The following is a 24,381-nucleotide window of genomic DNA, read 5'->3' on the forward strand; positions in this document are numbered from 1 at the left end:
CCATCTGGTACATCAGGTAGTAATTTTTTATACACAACCATGCAAATAGTTTAAGCCCTGGATTTTTTCATATAAACAAGCAAGACAAATGATTAAAACATGGTTCTTGACCTCTGCAAAGTAGCATGTTAAGTGGCTTTGTGCTTTAGGTAGTAATTACTGCCAGGATCCTAACAAAGCTGTACAAAGTCTCATTCAGTGCCCAGTTATGCTGCTGGTTATGCCCTGGTACTGGATTGGATACTTAAAACTGGAGCAACTACTGACAAATTCTGAAACGCAACAAAAACATTTTAAAACAGGTGTATGCCTTTCTCAGTATTTTACCCATCAAAGTGACTTCACAAATGTTTGTTGGCAAATAAAGCTGGATTGGATTGGTTACCAAGGTAAATGACACCAAGCCAAGCTTACTAAACTGTTAAACATGTCTAAATAAACCCTGCTTGCATAGTAAACACAGAGAGCGCCTGACAGGAAAAACAACAAAGGAAATGTGTAAAAGGCACTTCTTTACGTACCTGTGTTTGTATTCTCTCGTTGCGATGAGGGATCTGCTACAGTGGCCACACTGGAACAATCATCTTTAGAAAGGGGGCACTCAAGTCCACCAGCAGCCTCTAATAGACTCTCCCTTGAGAACTCTGTAGGTGGCAGAGAGACAAACAGAGAATGAATTGAAAGAAAAAAAACTTTCCACTGATGAAGCTGACCTGCCAACACACAACATCATCCAGCGGGGTCTTTTTTAAATGATGTCAGTGTACAGAACTGATCCACCTTTTATCAATCAATGCCACCTGACATTTCCAACTGCAGGTTGTTTACTCTTCAGAACAAATTTAAACGGCTGCTCTTTGATTGGATCCATACTCGACAGGACTGGTGTTAATGGTCATTGATTTGCTTTCCCCAGCTTCCTCTTTGCTCCTTTCATCTAGACTGAGAACTTCATTTACGGCTCCACCGGTGAACAATTTAAAAAAGAGCCTGGTCAGGAGTACAGCTTTTACGTTTTACAACACACCCACACCTGCACTCAAATACATATCTGCAGTGTTTAAAATTTAAACTGTTGCATTCTGACGCAACTCCCTTAGAAAAAACAATGATCACATATGATGCATTAGTTTCAGGCCATCACTGAAGTGTTGCATGTGCTGTGCTGGACCTGTTACAGTCATTTATTTGGCCTGAGCTAAGCTGTTTTACAAGTAAGACACTTTAGCACAGATAGCATCTGCCAAGGTTTCAGCTTGACCATGTAAACGTTCTTTTAAAGGAGAAGTTCAATATTTCGAGAAACACTCATTCGCTGCGTTGCTGTGAGTTCAAAGAGATGATCAATAACACTTTTTCTTTTAAATACATAGCTTAAAACAGCAGCTTAATAGTTAAAGCTTAGCATAAATATTGTCATCCATGTAGAATCACTCTAAGTTTATAGATAAGGCTGATTTTAAGGGCTGAATAAAAAATGTTTGTTTTGTTTTATTTTGCAAATATAAACTAACTTTCAGGTAACTATCAGCGTGCGACCAAAATGATGTGAGTGAAATATCAATATTGTAGCTTTTGGCAGGAAAGCAAAGTACATTTCAGAAAACTTCATGTTTTGTCCTTCTAGTTAATTAATTCTTCCTCAGTGTTTTTATTCTTCTTTACCATGTTCCAATAAACCCTATTCCTTCCATATATAATTTGTCTCATTCACTGGTTTAGTTCCCTCTCATTTTCCCACTTTTCTACATGTTTTGGTCACATTGGGCAGAGAGAGAGGCGAAGCCAGAGCGCAGACTCATTGCAAAAACTAAAAGGAACTAATTTATTAAGAATAAACGAACAAAACAAAGGCTGACATGGCAGCAAAAACTAAACAACCAAAATTCAACACTGAAATACAAGCAAACCTGAGACACAAGACGAGAGGACAACCAGACAGCACATGAAGCAACAACGGACCAGCAAGTAAGTGGAGGAGATGACCAGGTTTTAAAGACAGGAGATAATTAGGGGAAGTGGGCACAGGTGAGATGATTGCAAAGCTTGGGGAAGGTGTAGATGGGCGTGGCAGGCAGACAAGAGATTCACTGAGGAGAAGTGAAATGATGACAGAGGTCACATCTCCATCCAGTTGATGGCGGTAATGCACAGCGTTTGCAAACTGCCAGAAAATGCCATAGAAGAAGATTACAGAGGCACAGAGAACAAGAGAAAATGTGAAGACAACAATAAACCCAAACCAAAAGAAACCAGAATCAAACACAAAGTACAAAAAGAAACACACAGTAGAACCGAATCCTGACAGTTATAATGTGTAAAAATAGGATTTTATCAGGTTTCCAATTTCCATTTGCTCTTTATATAAGGGTGTTTTTGTTGTTGTTGGTATTTGACAGATTTGAATTGTTGTTTGTTTGATTTGTTTTTTTCTTAACTCAGTGGCATTCCAAGATCTGACCCTCCATCAAGGTTTTTCTTCTTGAGTGGATTTCCTTAAACTTTGGTTGAAGCAAGTAGGAAATAAATTTGGTTTGCTGCAGTCCTTGTTCTGTGAGGCTGCATTTGGATCCTCACCTTTTATAAGCCATTAGGCTGCATTGTTATGGCACCAAAATACATTTTTCACAAGACAGAGAAATCCACCTCCGTAACAGTTTTGCTCCTTATTAGCACTGCAACACCTGCTACTTTTGCTTATCTTTATTTTTTCTTTTACACAGTCACGCTGACTAAAATTTGAAAATGGAAAGCAACCGTGTACTTTTGCTGAAGTAGAAAGCTAAAAGAGAAATGTGAAATTACTGACTTTTATTGTGCTGCTGCTGTATGTGTTTACTCCACTTCGTTTCAGAGAAAATGTTTAAATTTCATTTTACAAGTGGCAACTCAAGGTAGAAAATTCCTCAATCTGCTGCTCATTTTAAATGATTACACCAAAAAACAAGCTGCTACTCACAAAAATTCAGATTGAAAAATGTTTTTTTTTATTATTACTGTTGAATTAAAGGTTTTATTGAGTTTATGTTTTTTTAGAAAGGAGCCTCTCTTCAGTCTCTAAGCTTACCCTCCATTTGGCAGCGCAGTTTCTCAAAGGCCTCTGCTGTGGCCTCGTCGTCATGTGGGAGTTCCTCTCCTGTGGGAATGGAGTCAGGACTGGGCCGGTCTGACAAGCAGCTCTCCGAGGAGCATTCGTCTCCCGCTCCCTGCTGCTGCCGGTACAGGTGGTGCTCTACCAGGAACTGCAGCTCTGGAAGGAGAGGGAGTGCAGAGAGAGATAAATACTGTCAGGGGCAGAAAGGAGACGTTTAAAAGTAGTACGCTCAAAAAATAAAGGCTCAAGTGTGGATAATCTGTAGGTGGAAATTCAATAAAAACTCCGGAAAACAGATATTAGATTACCAGTTTCTGTTAACTTGTAATATTTAACCAATCTCCTCTGCTGTTTGGGATGAGGGGGAGGGAAAACAACATAAAAACTGAGAAATTATTTCTTTAACTCTGTCTTCAGGCTCCACAGTTTTAACAGTCTGACTCACACTGGAAACAAAAGCTGATAATTGCCTCAATCATCCATCTTCTTTACCTGCTTCTCAGTTTTCTCGAATAATTAAACTATTATCCTCCCAGCACTTTGGCTATTAAATTAATTAAAAATAAATACCGTAGAGCTTCAAATGTGTGCTGAAAAACACCAATTTTTTGTTATCTTGTTTCAGTTTGCAATTTATTCTGCTTCACTGCATATGTTCCACACAACCATTTACATCCCCTGAAACTGTACACTTAAAATAGCATCTGCGCTACTGTGACCTAAAAAGACTTATAGAAAGCATTAAGTGCTGGAACATTTCTGAAGTTTGTTTTTGAATGTGTGGGTCTGTTGCTTGGCTGCTTTTTATGAAAGTGCCTAAACCAACATGTCTCGTTCTCATGTAAGCCCCGCCTTTTTAGGTCAAAAACAGAACATTTAGGGGAGTTCAAGTCTAAAGATAAGACGATTTGTTTTGTGTTAAGTTATTACATCAAGCTGAATTTGTAACTAAACGCCAAAGTTAGAAGGAACTTCCTATCTATGCTGCAACAAAAAAAAAGATATTTCTGACCTTATAAACTTGAGGCACTTCTACTAAAAAAACGTTTTTGTCCACTCTCTTTTATGTTATTGTTTTTGTTTATCAGTTAGGATATTTCTTCAAAAAATACAACAGGAAAAATTAAATAGAGAAACTACTTTGATTTCAGTATGTATAAGGGATTGGAAATTGTCCTCCCTGGCATTGGTAAAAAAAATAAATAAAAAAAAAAACATTCTAAAAAAAATAAACAAGAGCAAAAAGAGATTAAAAAAAGACTTGCTGATCCTGGTGAGTTCCGACAAAAGCCATTAGTCTTTGTTTTGATGTCTGAAGACGTTTTATTTCTTTACTTCAGACTTTGAACTTTCTAAATTTGAAAGTTCCCCAAATGAGAAGTGAAACATCTTCAAGATTTAAAAAGAAGTCCATTAGTTTTCCAAGATTACCATGCTGTGGATGACTGAAAACCTTCACCAGTACAGATTTCTGCTGGTGTTTCTCTGAATGTGTGTGAACCAAACTACAGTTTCAACACCACATGGACTGAATTGATGATGACAAGACTTTATAATGAACTCCACCTTTCATTGTGGGGGTTCCTTTTTGTCCTTTCCGTCGTTGTCGAGGGGAATTCAACAAGGCTGCCTGGAAAATATCAACACTGTATGTCAGCTTAGAAGAAAAAACAAAGACGAAAGACTGTGTTTCAATAGAAACAGAGCTCCATAAGAAAAAAAAACTCCTGATTGTGTTTTCAAAATCATATTTCAATAAAACTGGCTTTCATAGAGCACCAATAAGATTACCTTGTACAACTGGTTTGGGAGTCGATCTTCATCTATTTCTGTAAGAGGAAATAATCAGTTTAGTACTGGGCACAAATTTGATAGACTCAAACAAACTTGAGGCATAAACGTCTCACTGCTTTTATATCAAAATAAAAGTTTTCAGTATCAATAGCTGTAGCACTGCGAACGGTTCAGAGAGAAATCTGTAAAAGGTGACCTCGAGCCAGATGGTTATCTGACACTCACACGTGCTTCGTTTTTCCCTCTCCACCCACCAGTGTGGGTGGTGTTACTGCTCAACTTTTATTGCACAACATCCTTATACAAGAAGATGAGCAACTCAACAGTACATGGCGTGAGTAAACTCTCCTCTGCTGTATTCAGGAACATAATAGGTAAAACATAGTTTCACAGCCAAGACTTAAATTTTGTAACTAAAGCAAAAAAACATTGGAAGGCTCTGAAATCATCTCATGTCATGATTTCCTTTAAATGTTGTGAAAGCCAAAATGTTGGTTCATACAGAACAATAATAACTTTAGTTTGCCAAATTAAAGATGCTCCAAATTATGAAACACACAGAAACTTGATGACACGATTTCTGACTGGTCAAAAAATCCATTAATAACATGATGACAGTGCTGAAACATTTATTTCAACACAGACAAAATGAAAAATGATCACAATACACAGTTAGTGTTATTATGAAGAATGTGACACAGTTTCCAAACAGACAATTAGACTAATATAATAAAATTACTGAAAAGAAAAGGAATTTAACCAGAATATTAACAGAAATATGAAGGTGGAACCCTTTTGGACTGAAGCAGGAAGTCTGCAGCGTAATACAATTTATTCAGACATTTTCTTTCATCACTTAAAGCAGCTGACATGTAGTTTTTTATTTATTTATTGCAATTATGAAGTTTCTAAGAACCTCACTGGATTGCTTCAGAAATAACATTATGTGAAAATACTGCTACAACATCAAAGAGTTTCTTTTTTTAATGTACGATGAAGCCATTCCTGTGATCAGTCCCAAATATTTTGATCCTGCATCCAAATCTGCAGATTACAAACCCCAAACTTTTTTTTTTCTAGGACACCAGCTAGTTGCTTGGCAACCTATGCATCCCTAGGCATTGGAAGTGCAGAGTGTGTGTTGTGTATGCGTGCGTGTGTGTGTAAGTGTGTGTGTGTACTATCACTTGTGCATATAATATTCCTGCTTAAAAATATGTGCTGGCTTTCCAAAAAACCTATAATGTGCTTATTTCCTGATTACTTGGTTTCTCTCCTTTCTTCTCTGGCCAGAAACACAGATCCAGAGGTGCATAAAAACGTAAGACAAATTTTAATATGGAAAGAACTCATCTTCAAGCTTTAACTCTTTATAGTAATATTTTTAACTTTTTTTTATTTTTCACATCTATAAGAGGTCTGAGGCATCATTGCCAGGAAGCAAAGGCATCACAAACTGTCCTTTCTTGTATAGCAGATGGTTGTAAATCTTGATAAACTTGTATTTAACCGACACATGTCAAACATAAAATCAGCTTTAGCTCATTATTGCAAAATCAAGATACAACAATAAAAAATCAGTACTTGTTAGTGTGTATCTAAAGAGTAAATATTATCAAAAAAAGTTCATTATCAAATGTTGATTCAAAAACTTGTTTGTTTCTATAAAGAGGTGAACTCATGCAACAGGCTTGAGGATGGACTGAAACTATGTAAAAAGTGTAAAACACTATAAAATTAGTATACAAACCTAAAATTCTGAATTCCCTTATGGTACTACATTTGTTTTAGTGAACTAAATTTATACTGTGACCTGGTAGTGTTGCACTTTAATAGTTATTTACTCAAACAGATCCTGTGGGTTAAAAATAAGCAGCGTTCTTGGTGGAATATCATCGCTGGTGAAACAAAATGCTGGTTTTTTTTACATTTTTTATTCCCCAGAGAGAAATCCTGTCTTGGTATAAATAGATAAATCGATTCAGTTGGTTTCAGGTTTTTAAAAAGCTATTAGAAAACAACAGGCATTAAATAGTTTGACAGAGTGAGTCTAGTTTGTCTGGAGCACTTCTGAGTTAAAGATTTCAAAAATAAAAAAAATATTATGCAAATAAATGTCTATGGTACATTTATAAATTAAAATAAGATAAGGCTAATCCTCAAAACAGAAATGGCTGTGTGAAATGTTTGTGCACCACAGATTCAATCACACTGAAGCTTCAGAATTAATTTTATCTTTAAGGTGATGGTTTGATTGATGATTGCACTGCAGTGGAAGCTGAAGGCTCGGAGCGGTAAGCAGCTGTGTTTGGATTTGAACAAACGTTGTGTTGTAGATGTGGATGAAAAATCAATTTGGGTCAAGAAACAAAACTTGGCATTCGCATGGCTGATTGTCAGATTGTTTTGTCTTTGTGTGCAGCCCATCTGTGCTGCGGAATGAGAGAAAAGGCCAATAAAAAAGCCTTTTCAGCAGTGATGAGTCTATCACTGCAACTCCCAGCTGAACGACTGAGACAAAGCAAGATGAGAGCAGAGAGCGCAGCCAAGACTCTTCATTTCTGCTGTGTTTAAACTGTAAATTGGTGTCAGTTCAAAGCTGCCTAACAGCATTAAAAACAGCAAGATCATAAAAAAAGTAGAGTTGAACAATCAAGGGTACAGCCAGAGATGTTTTAAGGTTGATTTATCTTATTTTTTAGTTTGCTGATGCTTACAACCATGAAAGAGAAGGCAAATCTTTTTTTTTTCTTACACTATTTACCACAAGTGGCCGCTTTTTTTTATTCTAGACTAGATATTCTACCTCCTTCACCCCTCCTTTTTGTATGTCAGTTACAAAAGGGACACTAAATGCACTTCTGATGCAGATGCAGTCCCATCTCAACAGGATTAATGAAAACAAAAACCGGATGATGTTACTATGGAAATATGAGCATAATGGTATCCCTCACCTCACCCTTCGTTTCTGCATATATGAGCTCTAATTTCTTCATTGAATCTACTGTCACACTCGTCTGATTTTCAATTTTTATCATCCTGTTCTAGTCCAATGCTTCCTTTTCTGTATTCTAGGAGTGATTCTGTCTTTATTCCCAGTATTTAATTAGCATTGTCTCATTTTGCCATTCAGTCTGTCTGATTTCTTAGAAAAGCATATGTTACGAGCAATACCTCTTTTGCACGTTTTACTCTATCCACTAATGTGTTTAGAAAGTGTAAGATGGCAACACAGCGTGCAGCTGACTCAGCTGACTTATTTTCCCAGGGTGATAAAACATCCCTCTGTGTCACTGAGAGGTGACACTTGTGTAAAAATAGAAAAAAACCTCAGGAACTTTAGATATACTTCATTTTGGTGTCAGAATAAATGGAATGAAATAAACCCAAATGCAGAAATCTAAATGAAAAAAGGCTAAACCAAAAAAAAAAATTTGTCTTGGATAATGGATAGACTGAGACACATCACCACATCACATCCTGGGTCTATTGGTTGTTTCTGGCCTCACAACAAAACAAAAAGGACTATAAATTCACAGGATATAAAAAGGCACCCAAAATAATAATAACAATAATTACAACAATTACAGCAGAGCAAGAAAGATCAGTTCTGTTTGTTTTCAGGATTCCTTGAAGAAATGTACATCGTCAGCTACCAGCAAGCAATTACATTTTAGCTCAATATCTGTAAAACAGATGTGTTTGCTAAAGTTGGTTAGTTTTGAGAGCCATCTTGAATTAGTTTTACTTCAAAAGCTAATCAGTTGTGATAATATGCAATCGTCACTTTCTGAAAGTTTGATTAAAATCTGTCAAGTGGTTCTTGAGATATTTTGCTGACAGACAGAGAGAGGTAGATTTCAACAATTAATGTCAAGGTTTTAAACAAAGATCGTGTGTAAACTATTAGCACTCAGAGTTGGGGATGACTCTCAGCTACTACCACACCAAATTTTAGCTCAGTATCTTTAAAATTGACTGGATTATAGCCATTTTTGTGTTCACAAAAACAATTAGCTGTGGCAGCCATCTTGAATCGGGTTGACTCCAAACATCCAATGATGACATTTATCACCCGCCTTTCACAGCAGTGGGTGATAAATGATAAACATGTCAAATAGCGTATTTTCCCCATGTAAGCACAACATAAACCTCTACCCCTCCATATCTTAAATTAGAAGCATCAACAAAATCTGTAGATTTTGTTTTAGGTCTATTGATATTTTCTGTCAAGTCTTTCTTTTTAATCAATTTGTTGTGTTTTTTTTTTGTCCTGAGTTGATTGCATTAAGTCACTGATTTCTTTAGATTGTACTCACCTCAGCATCCATTTTTCTTTTGAATCTTTGTTGCTGTCATGCCCTTATTAACGTGTTCATGTTTAATATCTGTTTTCAGCACTTTTGTTTCTCTTAGTTCATTGAAGTTTACTTTCTACCCTGCTTCCTGTGTGTGAACTTCTGTTAGGGTGCTCCATTCAATCTCACAAACTATTTTTAGCTTTCTTCATATGCAAATACTTTTTTTTAGCTTCAACACATACAAATTTCAGGAGTTCTCTTCTGTTTTTTTTCTTTTAAAGTAAACACAAAATAAAACCAATAATTTCAAACTTGAAGGCAGTGTTCATTCTAATTGACACCCATGCCATTACTTCTGATTTGCATGAACAGTAAGAATTGTATTTCATTAATAAATAATAGGCTCCATGTAGAACCAAGTCATAACAAAAACAAAGTTCCACTTTTATTCTTTGTTTGATCTCAGAGAACTCGTCTCCTTGTCTCACAGCCAGAATCAGACACAAATCCTCTAGAAACCAGACTCTGCCTTAGAGAACCCTCAGATCAGCCACCACCTTTTAATGATCCTTCATCGTTATTTTGCCCTCAGCTTGTATCTCAGTTGTCTCTGATTTTCCTCTGATGTGCTTTTGGGGTTCAGAATGCACAGAGCGGAGCAATCTGCAGCACATTTAATAATGCAGGGCTCTGCCTGATGTGGGGCACACCATTACTGCGCCAGCACAGCTCTTCTCGCTCATCATCATATCTGTCGCTCTCCATCCCCCTCCTCTTTCTCTCACACACATGAACACAGATCACAAAGGTTAGGGCTGCGTTTCTCCACCAGGATCGTTGTTGCTTTGTGCTCACTTAAGTTCATCTGAATCTCTCAGTTTTTATTTTGTTTTTATACCTGTGAAAAACTGGAAACAGGCTCATCAAATTAACAAGTCACACTTCTGTGATAAAGAAAAACATCTTTAGATACTTCAAGCATTTTGGCCTGATTACAAACACCAGTTATTTTCCCAATGAGTTGGATAATTATGATGAAATCATTAGGAATTAAGTAAAATAAGAACAAAAAAGAAAAGAAGAAAAATACCTATGTTTTTAACTTTTAGAAAAGGTATTTAATAATACTGTAAATCTTTAAAGATGCTTTGAAACAGCTATAACTAAAGTAAACAGTACAATAGTACTATAGATATTTGATATAAATAAAAAAAGGTAAGTTATTAAGCTAACTTTTTTAAGATGACATTTAAAATAAAATAAATCATTATTTTATTCTAAAGCAAAGTAGAATTTTAAACATTTCCCTGTTTCAGAGTTTATACATCAGTAGACTGATATCTAAACTTAAACCACATAAACACCGTTGGCTGCTCAGGCTTACAGTTTATGTGTAAATGTTAACAAAAACTAAAGAACAGAGCCGTAATAACATCCTGGAAGAATACTTTGGCCTGAAAGTCCAAAATGCCATAAAGTTGCTTCACATTATCAGTAAGTAAATGTTTAATATGTTAACCACTTGTACAGTTCTAGTACTACTCATTTGCAATTAAAATGAACTGAGAGTGAACTTTTTGGTTATGAATATAAGTAGTCAGTGTTTTACCTACAGTAGACAGCAGTCACACTGATCTCAGTTTGAAGAACCAGAAAGAGGTTTTCCATCAACGTGGTTGATTTTTTAACTTGCGTTTCACACAGAATTTGTTGTAATGAACTGTGGATCATGTTTTGACTCAGACAATATTCAGTGTAATGAAATATAGATGTTGTTTTATTTTTAAATATTTGCCTAAATCTCTATAAAATTGTTGAGGTTTAAGCTGGTTTACTTAATGGAAACTTGTTCTAAAAGAGGCTCTCTTCTGAGCGGCTGTTATCTTGGTTCACCCATGAGAATTTCTCCCCTTATTCTCCAAACTCAAATCACTCTGAGTTTGCAAATAAACACTGCAGATAAAAAACTGGCTACTCATAACTATTCTACAGAAACTGCCTTCACAAAATCTAAACTAACCTTTTTACCCCATCTTCACTTCTTGTTGTCTTTGATTCATTGACAGAGGCAAGGACAATTGGTAAAAGTACTTCATGCACTTAGTTAAGTTGTTTTATTTGTACAATTACTGACTCAAACCACAGCACAGACATTAGCAGAGCCAACTATTCACAAAGAAACAAGAAATCACACAGATCACATTGATATTAATGGGGGGTTTGACATAAAATCCCAAATTATTGCCATTAAAAAAATGAAAACAGAAATCTGTGGTGTTCTCTTTCATGTTTCTAAGCGCTCAATGACTGATCAGCTCTTATTAATTCATACCTGACAATACCAGTCCAATGTCTCACCAGCAGAAAATCCCTCCCTTTGCCCCAGAGTCCATGCTCATCATCTCTAAACTCTGCAGTGGGTCACTTTACACACAAACCCACACCCAAGCACAGCAGAGCTGAGGCAGGGAGCCGATGGATGACTCATACAGCAAGAAACCTCCTCGGAGATCTGCTGTAGTGTTTGATCATTAAGATCCCAGAGGACACACGGTTGTTTTTGTGGTTCTAATGTAGTCGGAAGATTCATTTGATGTGTAACTGAGCTGAGCTGAAACACCACAACAGTCGAAATTAAATAGAGAAAATGTATTTTAGTATGTAAAACACACTGCTTTTGTAGTAATATGATGAATCCTTCTTTGAAAAGCAAGCCTTTTTGGGATGTTTGTGCATGCAGGGAACAAAGACCTGTAATTACATCTAAAGAAAGTGCAACATTTAGTGGTCATGAAAGTAGCTGCATGAAAGTCACAATTCATTCAGCATTCATTACTGTACGAGTGGCATAAGGCCTAATTATCCTCCTGATTATCAATTAATTTTAAATGTAACAAATGAGTTTCTCGCCCAATTTTAATTAAGATGTGACAAAAATTTTAGATGCTTTTGTTTTTACAAGTCACTAAAACAACCAAGAACATATAATCTAAAAATGTGATTATCATTAAAAAGATAATGTAATTTAAGCTAAAGCATGATTGCTCATTAATCCCATAGCCTTTTGTAATTGTTACTCAGAAATCATGTAGAAAAGATAAAGACAGGTTGAGATCCATAAGATTTAGTCTCTTGAAAGGCCTAATATTTCTTTTCACTCAGACGAGTTAAGTAAAAGTCTGCAAGTGGCAGACAAAAAGTGAAATCAGGGACAATTTAAAAGTAAATGTCTGATGAAACCACACATGATTGCCTATTTATCAAAATCCAATGCAAAAAACAGGAGATTTATGAAAACCTAAATACATTTTTGCTGTTTTCACAAGAATCAGGAGGACATTTGGCAGCCAGATGCTGTTAATCAACTTACAATTCAATGGGGCCATTTATTATCTTAAGAGGACATTTTTGTTGATTGTTGAAAAGAAAGGTTTGATGACTTTTTCAAACACTTCGAAATAAGTCATTTAACAGTTAAACGTACATAAATATTTCAATGTGAAAATACTTTCTCTTGAGCAATGTCCAAAGTCAGACCATCATAAAAAGAGCTATATTTCATCAGTTATAAAATCAGAAAAAGAATGACTTGTTCAGAAAAGTTGCAAGAAGAAAGCCCTTTTTTCTCACAAAGGAACACAGCAGTGGAGCTCAGGTTTATAAAATGGCTTCTGAACAAATCGCAAGACTTCTGGACCAGCAGTGTCCTTTGGATCGGCACGATCAAATCAAATTTGTGTATGACACACACTGCCACGTTTGTCAAAAACACGAAACACAGCGCACCAAAACAAGTTTTATGCCAACTGTCAACAATGGCTAAATCTTGGCCAGAGCTTTGTCCAACTGAGCAATGAACCCAAACACAACAGGAAATCTCAAACAAAATGTATGGAACAGAAATTAATCAATGTTTTGCATTGGCGAGGTTCAGAGTTCAATAAAAATGCAATTAGTTGGGAAGAACTTGGGAGAGCCAAATGGCAACAAAACCTTGAGAAACTGACAAAATAAAAAAGACTGGGTCAGAATTGGTCCACAATGTCACAGCAGACTCATAAAGCCATGCAGAAAAAAATACTTTATGATAATATTTTTTCTATTCTTGTTAAATAATGACACTTTCTATTATGTTATCTGTGTTGCTCATTTGTTGTTGTATTTACCTAAATTTAGCACTAAATCATTTATTCATGAGGCACCAGCTAAGAAATGTAAATCAATACATAAATGTCAGAAACAGTGTGAGTGTGCGTGTTTATATTTGAATATTTTACCTGGTGATGATTGGTCACTGGAAGCCACTAAAGTAGCAGGGGTGGGCCTACGTCTTCTGATCTGGGAAAATAATACAAAAATAAATGTCAGTCTAAAGTGGCACCTAAAAAATAATCACCTTCAATAACAAACAGAATGACAGTACAACACAAAGCTCTTCTCGCAGGACACAGAAATGAGCTTTTTTTTTTCAATCAACCAACCAAAGAGAAACAAGTCCTTTCCCACCATGAACTGCTGTTGGGTCAATTCAACATTCAGAGTCATGAAGTTATGAGACCAGAGGAGGTCTTAGACATCCAAAATTCAGTCAGTGTGCACTTTGAAGATGCCTGAGCTGAACTAAAGCGATTCTTGGTCCTGCGGTGCTGAGAAGAGATCAGAGTGGCAGCTTGCCACCTTCTGGTTGTTTCTTGGCTCATGAGTTTGGTTTAACCCTCCCACGGCCTTCAGGTCAAATTGACCTGAAGTTACAAGGGCTTCTCTAGCTCTCTTCATCTCTCTTTCTATGAGGATTAATCAGGCAGCTACAGGTAATTCTGGGTCAATACATGAAAAACATTACAATCAACTGAGCTGCTGAGGGTTGGACATTTAAACCTATGACTATTCAGAAGTCTTGTTTGTGAACATAAAAACACAGCCGCAGTGCTTTCAGATTGGTGTTTTTGGTCAATTTTAATGTGTTTGGTCATTCTAAATGCATTTAAAATGGAAAGTTTTCCTTATTTTAGTTTTAAAAAGTTGTAAAAAAAACCAGAAAGTAGAACATTTACTCTTGTTTGGCAATTTATAATGTATGTGAATGTTTCTTGTACAGAAAACATACAAGATAGTTAAATGAGTTGTAATAAGCATTAAGTCAATAAATTTCAGAAATGTAATTGGCTGCAAAAAGGTTATTTAAACAGTCTTGATCTTTAAGGCAACCTCAACTTAACAAATTTACACAAGCATAAACAATGTGCTGCAGCGGACAGGGTTGCTGAGTAATGCTGCTCTAAATGCTGTTTGTGCACTTAGTGTTAGTGCAAACTCAGCCTAAACAGAACAGCATCACTTTGGTTTTTACATTTGTGTTATTAAAAGGAAGCCCAAGCTAAAATTTAGAGTTTTGAGTCATGCTTCGGCTGAATTAATGTGTGGTTTGATAGCTTATTTTATTGATTGAAAAATATTGAATTTAGGTCACTGGCCTTGAATCAGAGTCAGTGGGGGCTGTAATGATTTTGAGGCTTTGCTGTGTCTTAGAAAAAATGTGCAACAAATAGTAGGAATACCAAGGCATTAATTCAAAGTTCATAATTCTCTCTTTCAATTCAAGCATCTGTTCAGCAAAATGATCTTCCTGAGCAAACATGTACAAACACATTAGCTGCGGAAATATTGCAAGATTATAGACCTAAGTTAATCAGCTTCACACTCATGACATTAAATACAGATGTGACAAAAGACGTAAAACAGCCCAGCAATGAAAACTGAGCAGAGTCAGTGTTATCTTAGTAGCACATCCTAATTGGGTTTTCAGATATAAAGAGGCTTTCGTTTGAAATACAGCCATGGAGAGCTGAAAAGCTGTGAACTGGTAGTAATTTCCGAAGCAGCCAGACAGAGATGGGTGACTGCAGTAAACACTTGACTTCTGAGAAAATCGCTGACCTTATTTAGAGGCACATGTCGGATTTTCACTGTTTCCTCCCCACAGCACTAAAAGCTTCCCTTTGATCCTGAGATGCTCCATTACTCTTCAGGTAAAAATGACTGAGACAAAGATAATTGCATAGATTAATTTAAAGCTGCATGATAGCAATAATGTTTGAAAATATGGATCCAGTTACTAAACTGCACCCAGTGCATGAAAGCAAATTATGACTATTTCTTGAAACATCTTTGAAAAATGTTCACGTCGTGAAATGGTCACGTACACGCAGCTTCCAAAATGAAGCTAACTTTGCAAAAAAGTATATACATATTATTATATACAGTTTAATTTACAAAAAGACAAACAAATGAAGCACTAAAATCTTGTCTGCTTGCTTCTCATAATCTCTTTGAGAAGTGAAATTGTACATATCTACTCTCTCCAACACAAAAGTTCGGTTTTCAGTAGTGGCTTTTTTATCCCTAAGGGGACAGTTTCCATTTCATTTCTTAATTTAGACAACTTTAAGCAAATTTACAGTTATTTACAGTTACTTTTATTTTCTGGGAAATATCTCCTGCGTACCCTTTGACATTTTAAAAGCCAGATAATTTGATACTGAAACACTTTTTATGTGCACAAACCTAAAGGTTTTGTGTGACATTCTATCCAGTTTTTTCATGCTGAACTTAATTTTATAGTATAATAATGGATTTGTAGTGCAAATTTGAAACCTACCTTATGTCCTAACAAGCATTGTGGTCTCATGATTTGAAAGCTGCAATAAAAATGTGACATTAAGCATTCTTAAATTACTTACACAGTACTTATTTTTTGGCTGTCTGTGTGTATGTGTGTGTGTTCAGTTGCATTCCAGAAAGCCACCCGTCTGGCCTACTTTGAAGCACAACAAACCATGGCTGTGTAGCACTGATTATAACCAGGGTCATTGTTATTCTTCACACCCTGCAGCAGAGAAAACTCCCTGATCCTCCACTCACAGAAGTACCAGCGCTCACTGGATGGGTTCACCCCTCAAAACCACTGTGTCCGCCTTTCCACCTCCGGTCTGTATAAAACGCACTTCTCACAATCAACAACAAGCGCCTTTGAAAGCGACGGGTGGGCGAACTGCACATGCGGAATATTCTTGTTGGTTGTGTGGGACAAAATACCCTTAGATGGAAAATAATTTAAATCAAGCCAAGAGACGTGGGAGTTGTGACTCTATTGTATGAACTTGGCTGTACAATGAAATGTTTACAGATTTCTGCAAAAGGAGGAATAATATTAGGAAAATCCTTCTTTTTATAAAGAAAATTCAGTAGTGGAATTACCCACCTTTTGAAATAAACCAAAATTTATTAGTAAAAAGCTGGTCTAGTGTTATTCAGCCAAATGGTGACTAAGATATGCTTTAAAAAACTTAATCCAAAGAAAACTGTGAACCGCTGAACCCCTTGTTAACTTGTGACAAATTGGTCCAGTCACTATTTCACTAATATAAATCTAAATGGTTGTGCATTTTATTGTTGTATATTCTTTTGAAAAAGTAACTGACTCCTTATGTAAACAGATAATTAGTTTTACTCCTAAAATGATGTAAAGTCAATAATTAGCAAGCAGATTAGGCAAGATTAAGTTTTGTTTTAGTTAAATATCTTATTATTTCCATTTGCATGTGACTTGATCTAGAAGAGCAGGAAAGGAATGCAGCTGTTGATTGGATTTTGTTGATTCTGCAGATTTTTTGTAGATTTTAATCAAACTTGCCACTTATTGTATTTAAAAAGATGGAACTAAACTACTTTAAGAAGTGCAAATTCAAACTGTTTAACTTTTGATGCTCTGAAGGTGCAGAAATCTCAGACCCTGAAGGGAAAATGAATTGCTGCACAAGTAAAAGTTAAAACAAGCCTCCCCCAAAAGTTTCCTAGGCAGAGGAGAACTCCAGTACGTTGTTTTCATTCTGTCAGTTTGATATATGACTCTGGTATTAATCAGACAAGAGCTCAGCCATAATGAATCCTTACATGATCTCCATCTGTGGTCTCATTTTAAACTGAATCAAGGGAATTACTGTAGTAACAAGACTTTGGGAGTCACTGACATCTATTTTCTTACCCTTGTTTTTGCCTTCCTCAGCCACCCTGTCAGTTTCTATCAGCGCTTTGATTTTCACCCTTGACGTTCCTCCTCTTTGAAGCTGAACGCACAACATGAACGGTGGGTTTATTTGGTACATAATCCTGGAATTTACTCACTTAGGATGAAAGAAATCACAAAAGCCAATTTTATTCATTTATAATGCAGGAAAACATAATGAGCTCTATGTGGGAGCCAGAATGTAAACGTTGAGTAAGCCACATTTCCTTATTGTGTTTTATTATGATAGTTCAGTTGAAGGAAGACAAAAACCTTCATTCCCAAGACAAATGTTGCAAGATTTTGTTCTGTGGGCTTGTGAAAAACCATTATGTCTTTATGTTTCATGCGGTGAAGTTTAAACCCTTGAAAATTTATCTCAAAAACTCACCTAAAGGCTGAACTATTTTATGATCAAACACTTTTAAAGAAAATCTGCACATTAGAAAACACATAGCTGGGTAATCACTACAGAGGACATTGGCTTGTCAATGTGAAAAGCAAAATGAATTTAACAAGTAGACTATTAGGAACACAATTTTAGCCCTAAATTATCTGAAATAAAATGAAAATTCCTTCATTATATCGTGATTCACCCAGCAGGGAATACATTTTCTTCATTTGGGGTTGTAGTTCTTCTAGGAATCACTTTTCGTCTGAATGAGTTTAATTTCACTTTGCAGATAAATGAGTAAGGTCATTATTTTTTAACAGCATTTTGATTTGGGGTTATAAAAATACCCATTCTTTTGACTTAGCAAACACATTGGACATTTAAATTCATGGCTGATATGTCAGCCATAAATTTAAAGAGGCCAATGTCGCAGCTTGAGGTTTTTTTCCTATTTCGTTTCTCCCAGTCAGGTTAGGTTTAGTTTTATTATGTTCTTTGCTTTTTGCTTTATTTCTGTTTCGCATATTGCTTGATTTTTTTTTTAGTTTAATTCTAAAACTTAGTTTTTTGGTTAGTGATTCATGTAATGTTTAGTGGTTGGTGAAGACCCAAAAGTGCAGGCAGGTATCTATAAAAATAATTTAATAAAAGACAACAAAACCAGACATGCAAATAAAACAAAACGAAACTCACAGATCTGAACAGGAGACTTGTGTACAAAACTCTGTTAACATGAGTGCAGTTTATAAGAGGGTGAGTTGATTAGTGATTGAATGCAGCTGGGATGATTACAGATGAGTGACAGGTGTGTGACAAGGCAAACAGGGAACCTGAGGAAAAACACTGGCCCAGAAAATAGACAAACAAAAAACGCAAACCAGAAAAGGCAAAGCAAACCATATCTTTCTCCCTTATGACTCCAGATCATTGTCTTTACCTTTTCTCTCACTGAATTTAGAATTCCCTGTTGAAAAGTTAGTTTTAAGGAGCCTGTTCTAGTGATTTGATGTTCACGCTAACTGTATGTAACAAATAGAAAGAAAGAAAAGGTTGAAATGTAGAAATGAAGCATCAATGGAGGCGTGTGCAGCTCATGTGCCCTTTTAGCTGAAATTGTTTTAGTAGCACAATTATGTCCTTGTTTAGACTCTCAACTCTTCCCCTGTACACACAAACTCTGTAATCACACAGAGTTTTTTTTTATTTAATAAAAAATAGTCTGCTGTAATCTTCACATCATTCATTGACACCATTAGGTCTTGACTTCTATCAGGAACAATCAGTCTGGGCTGATAAAAAAACACACAATTGCTTTTATGTAAAGTTGTGATATCAGTGACACACATTGTTTTGTTTGGAAGATGAGTCTTTTTCTGCTGCTTTCAGGGTTCAGAGATGTGGTCTTGACTGACATGTAGTTTTCCACAGAGGCTGATTCGCAGCACCACGAGGTGTCAGGGTGCAGAAATGACTGAACCATGAGTGAAACCCCCTGTTGTTACATTCATAAACATGCTTTTTTTATTATATATTTAGAGATTCCATTGTTTTTCTTTTTCATTTTAGACTGATTGCTGGCTGTCAGTCTAAGTAGGTTTGTGTTAATATACTGTATATGGCCACTTGAGAACAAGCAGGCATCTAACAGTGATTGTAGAACAAATTTAAAATATACTGTAAAAATGGGAAAAGTCACAGTGGCAATAAGGCCAGCTTGGGTCATACTTATTGAGGTTGCAAGCTAAAAGCCCTCCTGGGTCTTTGAGGAAAAAGAAAACTGATTTTTAGTCGTGTACGGCTGAGAGAGGAGCAGTCTTTCTGGTGAAGAGAGGCAGGTGAACAAGGCTGGAGGTGTTATTTGGAGCTTTTACATTAAATGGCTCCAGCCAGGATCAGACATGCCTCTGGTTTACAGACCAGCCACCTTACACCTCAGACACAAACAGGACACACAGGATGACCTGTGAAAAGTAAATTACACCTGAACTGTTCAGATTCACATACAAAGGAAGACAAGATCCAGAGTATAGCTTTTTTTGTAGTGTATTAAAAAACATAACTCATCAAACCTTTAAGTTTACCAATTCAGTTTTATCGAAGATAAATCCTGTAGTTGATAGACCAGAGAAAATATAAATCTAACACAGCCGAATAATCTTACTTTGATTTCAAGAACAGGTATGCTAACCTTTTATTATTCATCAGAAACCTAATTTATTTTCTAGGAAAATGAAAGAACTAAAATTCCTCCTTCTTCATCTTCTCTCATCAATTATGACACATATTTTTGAGAAATCCACACAGTAACACCTTGTAACACTGCTTCACATCAAAAGCAGCCATTATGGGTTTGAGCCAGGAGTCAGAAGCAACAACCTGACGCAGACCTGATACAAAACGTTGAAAATAAACACCAAAAATACATTTCTATTTCCAGTCTGCATTATTCTACAGTTCATCACTAACATGTTAATGTATATTGTGAGTCAGTACCACTGTGAAGGTGGTTATGACACCCTTTCAAGACAGAACATGTCTGCACACATTTTAAAGATTGCAAAATCTCGAGTGACAACACCTTGAATGTCTTTGAGCGCCTCAGAAAAGAAAAAAAGAAATGTGCAACACCATTGAAATTTGTGTGCCTCTTTGATATTCAATGCTAGCTCCCATCCTAGTCTCAAAATAAAAAGGCAGCTAACGTGCTGCCCCACTTTCCATCCTCGGTGTGTGGGTAAATTACAGAACTGTTGACACAGATTGGAAAAGACATGGAAACCTGTCAGGTTCAGAGCCTCTCGTTTATTAAGACGCTGGAAAACCTAAATCAATGAAGTATGAACCACTTAGCTGCAGATATTTTTGGGGGTGGGGAGTAGCATTTACTGCCGTTCCATTTCTGTTGCATTGCTGCTCTGGCTTCACTTGTTTTTGGAAACGGCAATGTTTCTTGTCAGTTGTGATTTTCTTTTTGTCAGTAAGAAGTTCCTGGGTGAGGAACATTTCAAGGTGATGATATTTAAAATAAATAAATATGCATTTTACATTTTGGGTTATTTAGACTTGCGTTCTTCATTCGTGAATCCTAAAACATTGTTGAGGCTGGAAAAGGCAGATGTAACTGCGGTATTGTGTCAAAATTACCCAGAGAAAATTATTCGGAGCCCGAACATCTATCATTGATACAACATGTTCATTTGTCAAGATAACGTCTGTTTGTTATGTAATTTAGTGTCCTGTTTGCCTTAGAGATAACTACATAAATACAAAGATTATGATGCTACTCTTAAAGAGAGAGATCCAGCTTGCCTCACTCTCTGAGTTAAGTAAAACCATCATCATGATTGCCAAAAAGAAACTCTGTCACTGTCAGTTTGAGTCCTTTCTTTCAATATAAAGAAAAAACAACATCATTCAACATTTTCTGTCAGTAGAGTGTGCTTTTTAATTGTTCTATTTGAGAGTCCTTCATTAATAATATTATCTTTTTTTGTACTTTTTGTGACTGTGGATTCAGCATTGACACTATTGTTTTTTTTTTTTTAATTATTTTTCTGTAACTTTTTTCCCTCGATCTAAGTAGTTCTGCAAACTTTGTGGTATTTTAGCCACTCTTATATTTCAGCTCATTCAGGAGATAGGTTTTATGACTTTTGTTTTTTTTTTACTTTTAATCTTTTTTAAAATAATTAACTTTGATTACAAAACATGTTCCTCATAGAAATGCATTGAGATCTCTTCATTTCCTTCAAAAACATTGTTCTTTTTAAAATCTGCTCCACCATACTTACTCTGTTTTTGTCCTTATACAGTTCTGCTACTTTTAGCTACTTATAGCTTTTAGCTATCATTGTGCTACATTTAGCTACCCATTTGCCACTTTAGGTTTTAGCTATCCTTTTGCTATGTTAGGTAGGTTTTTGTTTCTTTTAGGTCACTTTTTGTGGCTTTTAACAAGCATTTTGTCACTTTTGGCTTTTAGATACCCTTTTTGCTACATTTAGCTTCAAACTAGTCTTTTGCTGCTTTTGGCTTTTACCCTACAGCCTTTTGCAGTGGGTGATAATAAAGAGTGCATCATTCATTCTCGATTTTATTGTCTCTGTTTGGCTTTTGAGATGGTTTTGAAAGACTTGCAGCTCCCACAGTGTGTGTCAAGCTGCAGTAATTGTGAAATGAAAAACAAGCTGAAATAATGATCCAGCTGTGATGTCACTTTAAAAGGTGGAAAAACTGTGTAAAACATACTCTACTTGTATAAAACTAAATATAGTAGTATTATTTTATTAACTTATTGTACTGTGAATCAACACTAAAAACACTTGTCTGTTGATTTGATTCATTAACCTAGTTTTTTTTCAACACTAAAGCCATTCTTAACTTTTTAAAAGGTTGCTGCTTTGACTAAAAGAAAATATAACATGCTACCATAAGGTAGACAAATATCTCAGTGCTTGTAATTCAGTGGCAGAAATGTTTTACTAGAAACAAACGTGAAGTAAGAGTTATTGCAATGACCGCCCATAAAAAGAAAGCAATAACTTTGATCTTTTGGGATATCTGTGGTAAATCATTCCTGTGAAGATGGTGATCGATTACATGAGGTTATTGTGAGCTGGCTCAGACTGAAAACAGCTGTACAGATACATCAAGGCAGGTCAGATATTGTTGTTAAATAATTGAACTGATGTGGGCAAAGTCTATTTGATATTTATAGAAAAATGGGGAAAATATCAAAAGAAATCTTTCCCTTCTATAAAACTGCAAAAGATTAAACAATAAAATAAAACCTGACAAAACACATTGTGCAGTTAGGAAATTCAAACCTATTTTCTTGAGTCAAACATGTAGTGTTTTTGTAGAGTTGAATATAGATCAGTGAAGCAAGATTTAGACATATAACTATTCTATATATTGTGCAGGTAGTCATTTGCTCTTTATAAAACATGATCATATTTGGAACAACATAAATATGCAAGAAGAAAAAAACTAATCACTCTTGTCTTGAAAAACACAAACACACCAACAAAGTCAAGTGTTCTGCAGAAAGTGCTTGATATCATAACATATTAGAACAAACTGTTCCCATAGTTCTGTCTGTCTTAAGATTAACTTAACCAAACCAAAAAACAGTTCCAGGAGATCTCCTCACAAAGACAAACTCTCCCAGATACAAAAGTCGCTCCCATTAAGCAGTCTCCAAGCACCCACTTTCCCCTGAGTTTCTCAGTCAAAGTGAGGAAAACAGTGAACAGCAAAAAGAGACATGAAAATAAAATAAAAGAAGTAAAACGATGGGAAGCAGACAAGTTGTAGGCAGACTCCTAAATCATTACTGGCCTTACTCAAAGCTCAATATGAATGGTCTGTCCTGGTTATTTTATATTCATAAAATGAGAAAATGGGGCACTTTTTTACACCATATTCTCCACAGGCACGATAACTGAACACAGTTCAGAGTTTTCTGCTCTCATGAAACATGATTAAAATCAGAAATCCAAATTTGTGGCAGTGTTTTATGTTTTTTATTTAGAAATAGTAAAATATTGGTGTAAATAAAGTCAGGTTTAGCAATTACATTAATGTTAAGGATCATATTAATAACAGCAATAAAAAATCTTGTCAGCATTTTATAGGTTAAGGCTATGAGTGAAAGAAATACTCCAGCATAACCCCTGGAGACACATTTGAACAGCCACATCATTTTAACACAGCTGAAATACTGAGTGCCTCTTAAAAATCTGCCAAGTGCAGGTGGAAAAATTGATCCTAAAATCATTGAGCTCTCAAGTGATCTGCATTCAAACGATACAACAAACTTAAAGAGTTAAGATGCTAAAATAGTGGTTTCTTTAATATGCTGAGTTGCTCAGACACTAGAACAAATGGTGTAAAGTGTAAAATGATTTTCATTTCATGGATCTTTTTATTACAAGAAAAGGTAGTCTTCATCACTCTCTCAAAGATGATGCATAAAGAATCCCCTAATCTCAAAGGTCCCAAACTGCCCACACCTCCTGCTCCTCTTCTTAACCCTTCCCCCCCACCTTCTTCCTTACTTGTTCTGCTGCCTCTGGGTCCAGGTGGGTGTCCAGCAGGGGGACGGTGAACTGTATCTTCCTGGGGCTCCCGGTTTCCATGGTGGCACTGACAATCAGAGAGCAGAGTGGGAAGAGGAAGAGGAGCAGATGAACAAGAACGGAGAATCCGTAAAGAGGAGGAAAAAAGTGTGGCTTAAAAAATAAAATACGTTGACTTCAGCTGTGCTCCCCCCAAAAATAAGCAGACTCTAACTCTATTCCTTCTTTATTTTTATTATCTAGCACCCTTTATTCCTAACCACCTTGCTTCTTGGTCACTTATTTCTATCCTTCAGACTTCCTCGACACCTGCTGGTGTGTCTATTCCAGCTTCCCTCTCCTTCTTCTCTGCCTCTCTCCCAGCTCCCAGTGTTCAGCCAAGGGCATTCTGAGCCAGGGACACCTCTCCTTTGTTCCCATTCGTTGCATCAGACTCCCCTTCATGCAAAGCCCCACCCTCTCTTTGCATTTCTGTCTCTCTGTATTGGCTGTCTGAGCTCAGAGCTGTGCTGCTGCAGCCTCTGCACAGATGGCAGAGCGAGGATGACGAAAACACGCTCTCTCTAGCTCCACTGAAAATGCACGAGTCGATCGCTGCTGTGAGAGTATGTTTAAAACCACCAGCCTACACATGCCTAAAAGCAACCGACCGT

The 24,381-nt window shown here is 36.3% G+C and overlaps 1 protein-coding gene across 1 annotated transcript in view; it reads right to left on the reverse strand.

The window, feature by feature from the left end:
- LOC108231657 (protein phosphatase 1 regulatory subunit 1A) overlaps positions 1-24,150 on the reverse strand; it is a 27,941-nt gene extending 3,791 nt beyond the window's left edge. The window contains exons 1-6 of the mRNA XM_017408864.3: positions 23,708-24,150; positions 13,467-13,527; positions 4,886-4,923; positions 4,661-4,724; positions 3,068-3,250; positions 522-644 (exon numbers count right to left, since the gene is read on the reverse strand). Coding sequence (XP_017264353.1) covers positions 522-644; positions 3,068-3,250; positions 4,661-4,724; positions 4,886-4,923; positions 13,467-13,527; positions 23,708-23,788 — 550 coding nt within the window. The 5' untranslated portion in view covers positions 23,789-24,150. The remainder of the gene's footprint in view (positions 1-521; positions 645-3,067; positions 3,251-4,660; positions 4,725-4,885; positions 4,924-13,466; positions 13,528-23,707) is intronic.
- Between the last annotated feature and the right edge of the window lie 231 nt (positions 24,151-24,381).

The sequence above is a fragment of the Kryptolebias marmoratus genome, linkage group LG4, assembly GCF_001649575.2.
Source record: "Kryptolebias marmoratus isolate JLee-2015 linkage group LG4, ASM164957v2, whole genome shotgun sequence".
NCBI classification, from domain to species: domain Eukaryota; kingdom Metazoa; phylum Chordata; class Actinopteri; order Cyprinodontiformes; family Rivulidae; genus Kryptolebias; species Kryptolebias marmoratus.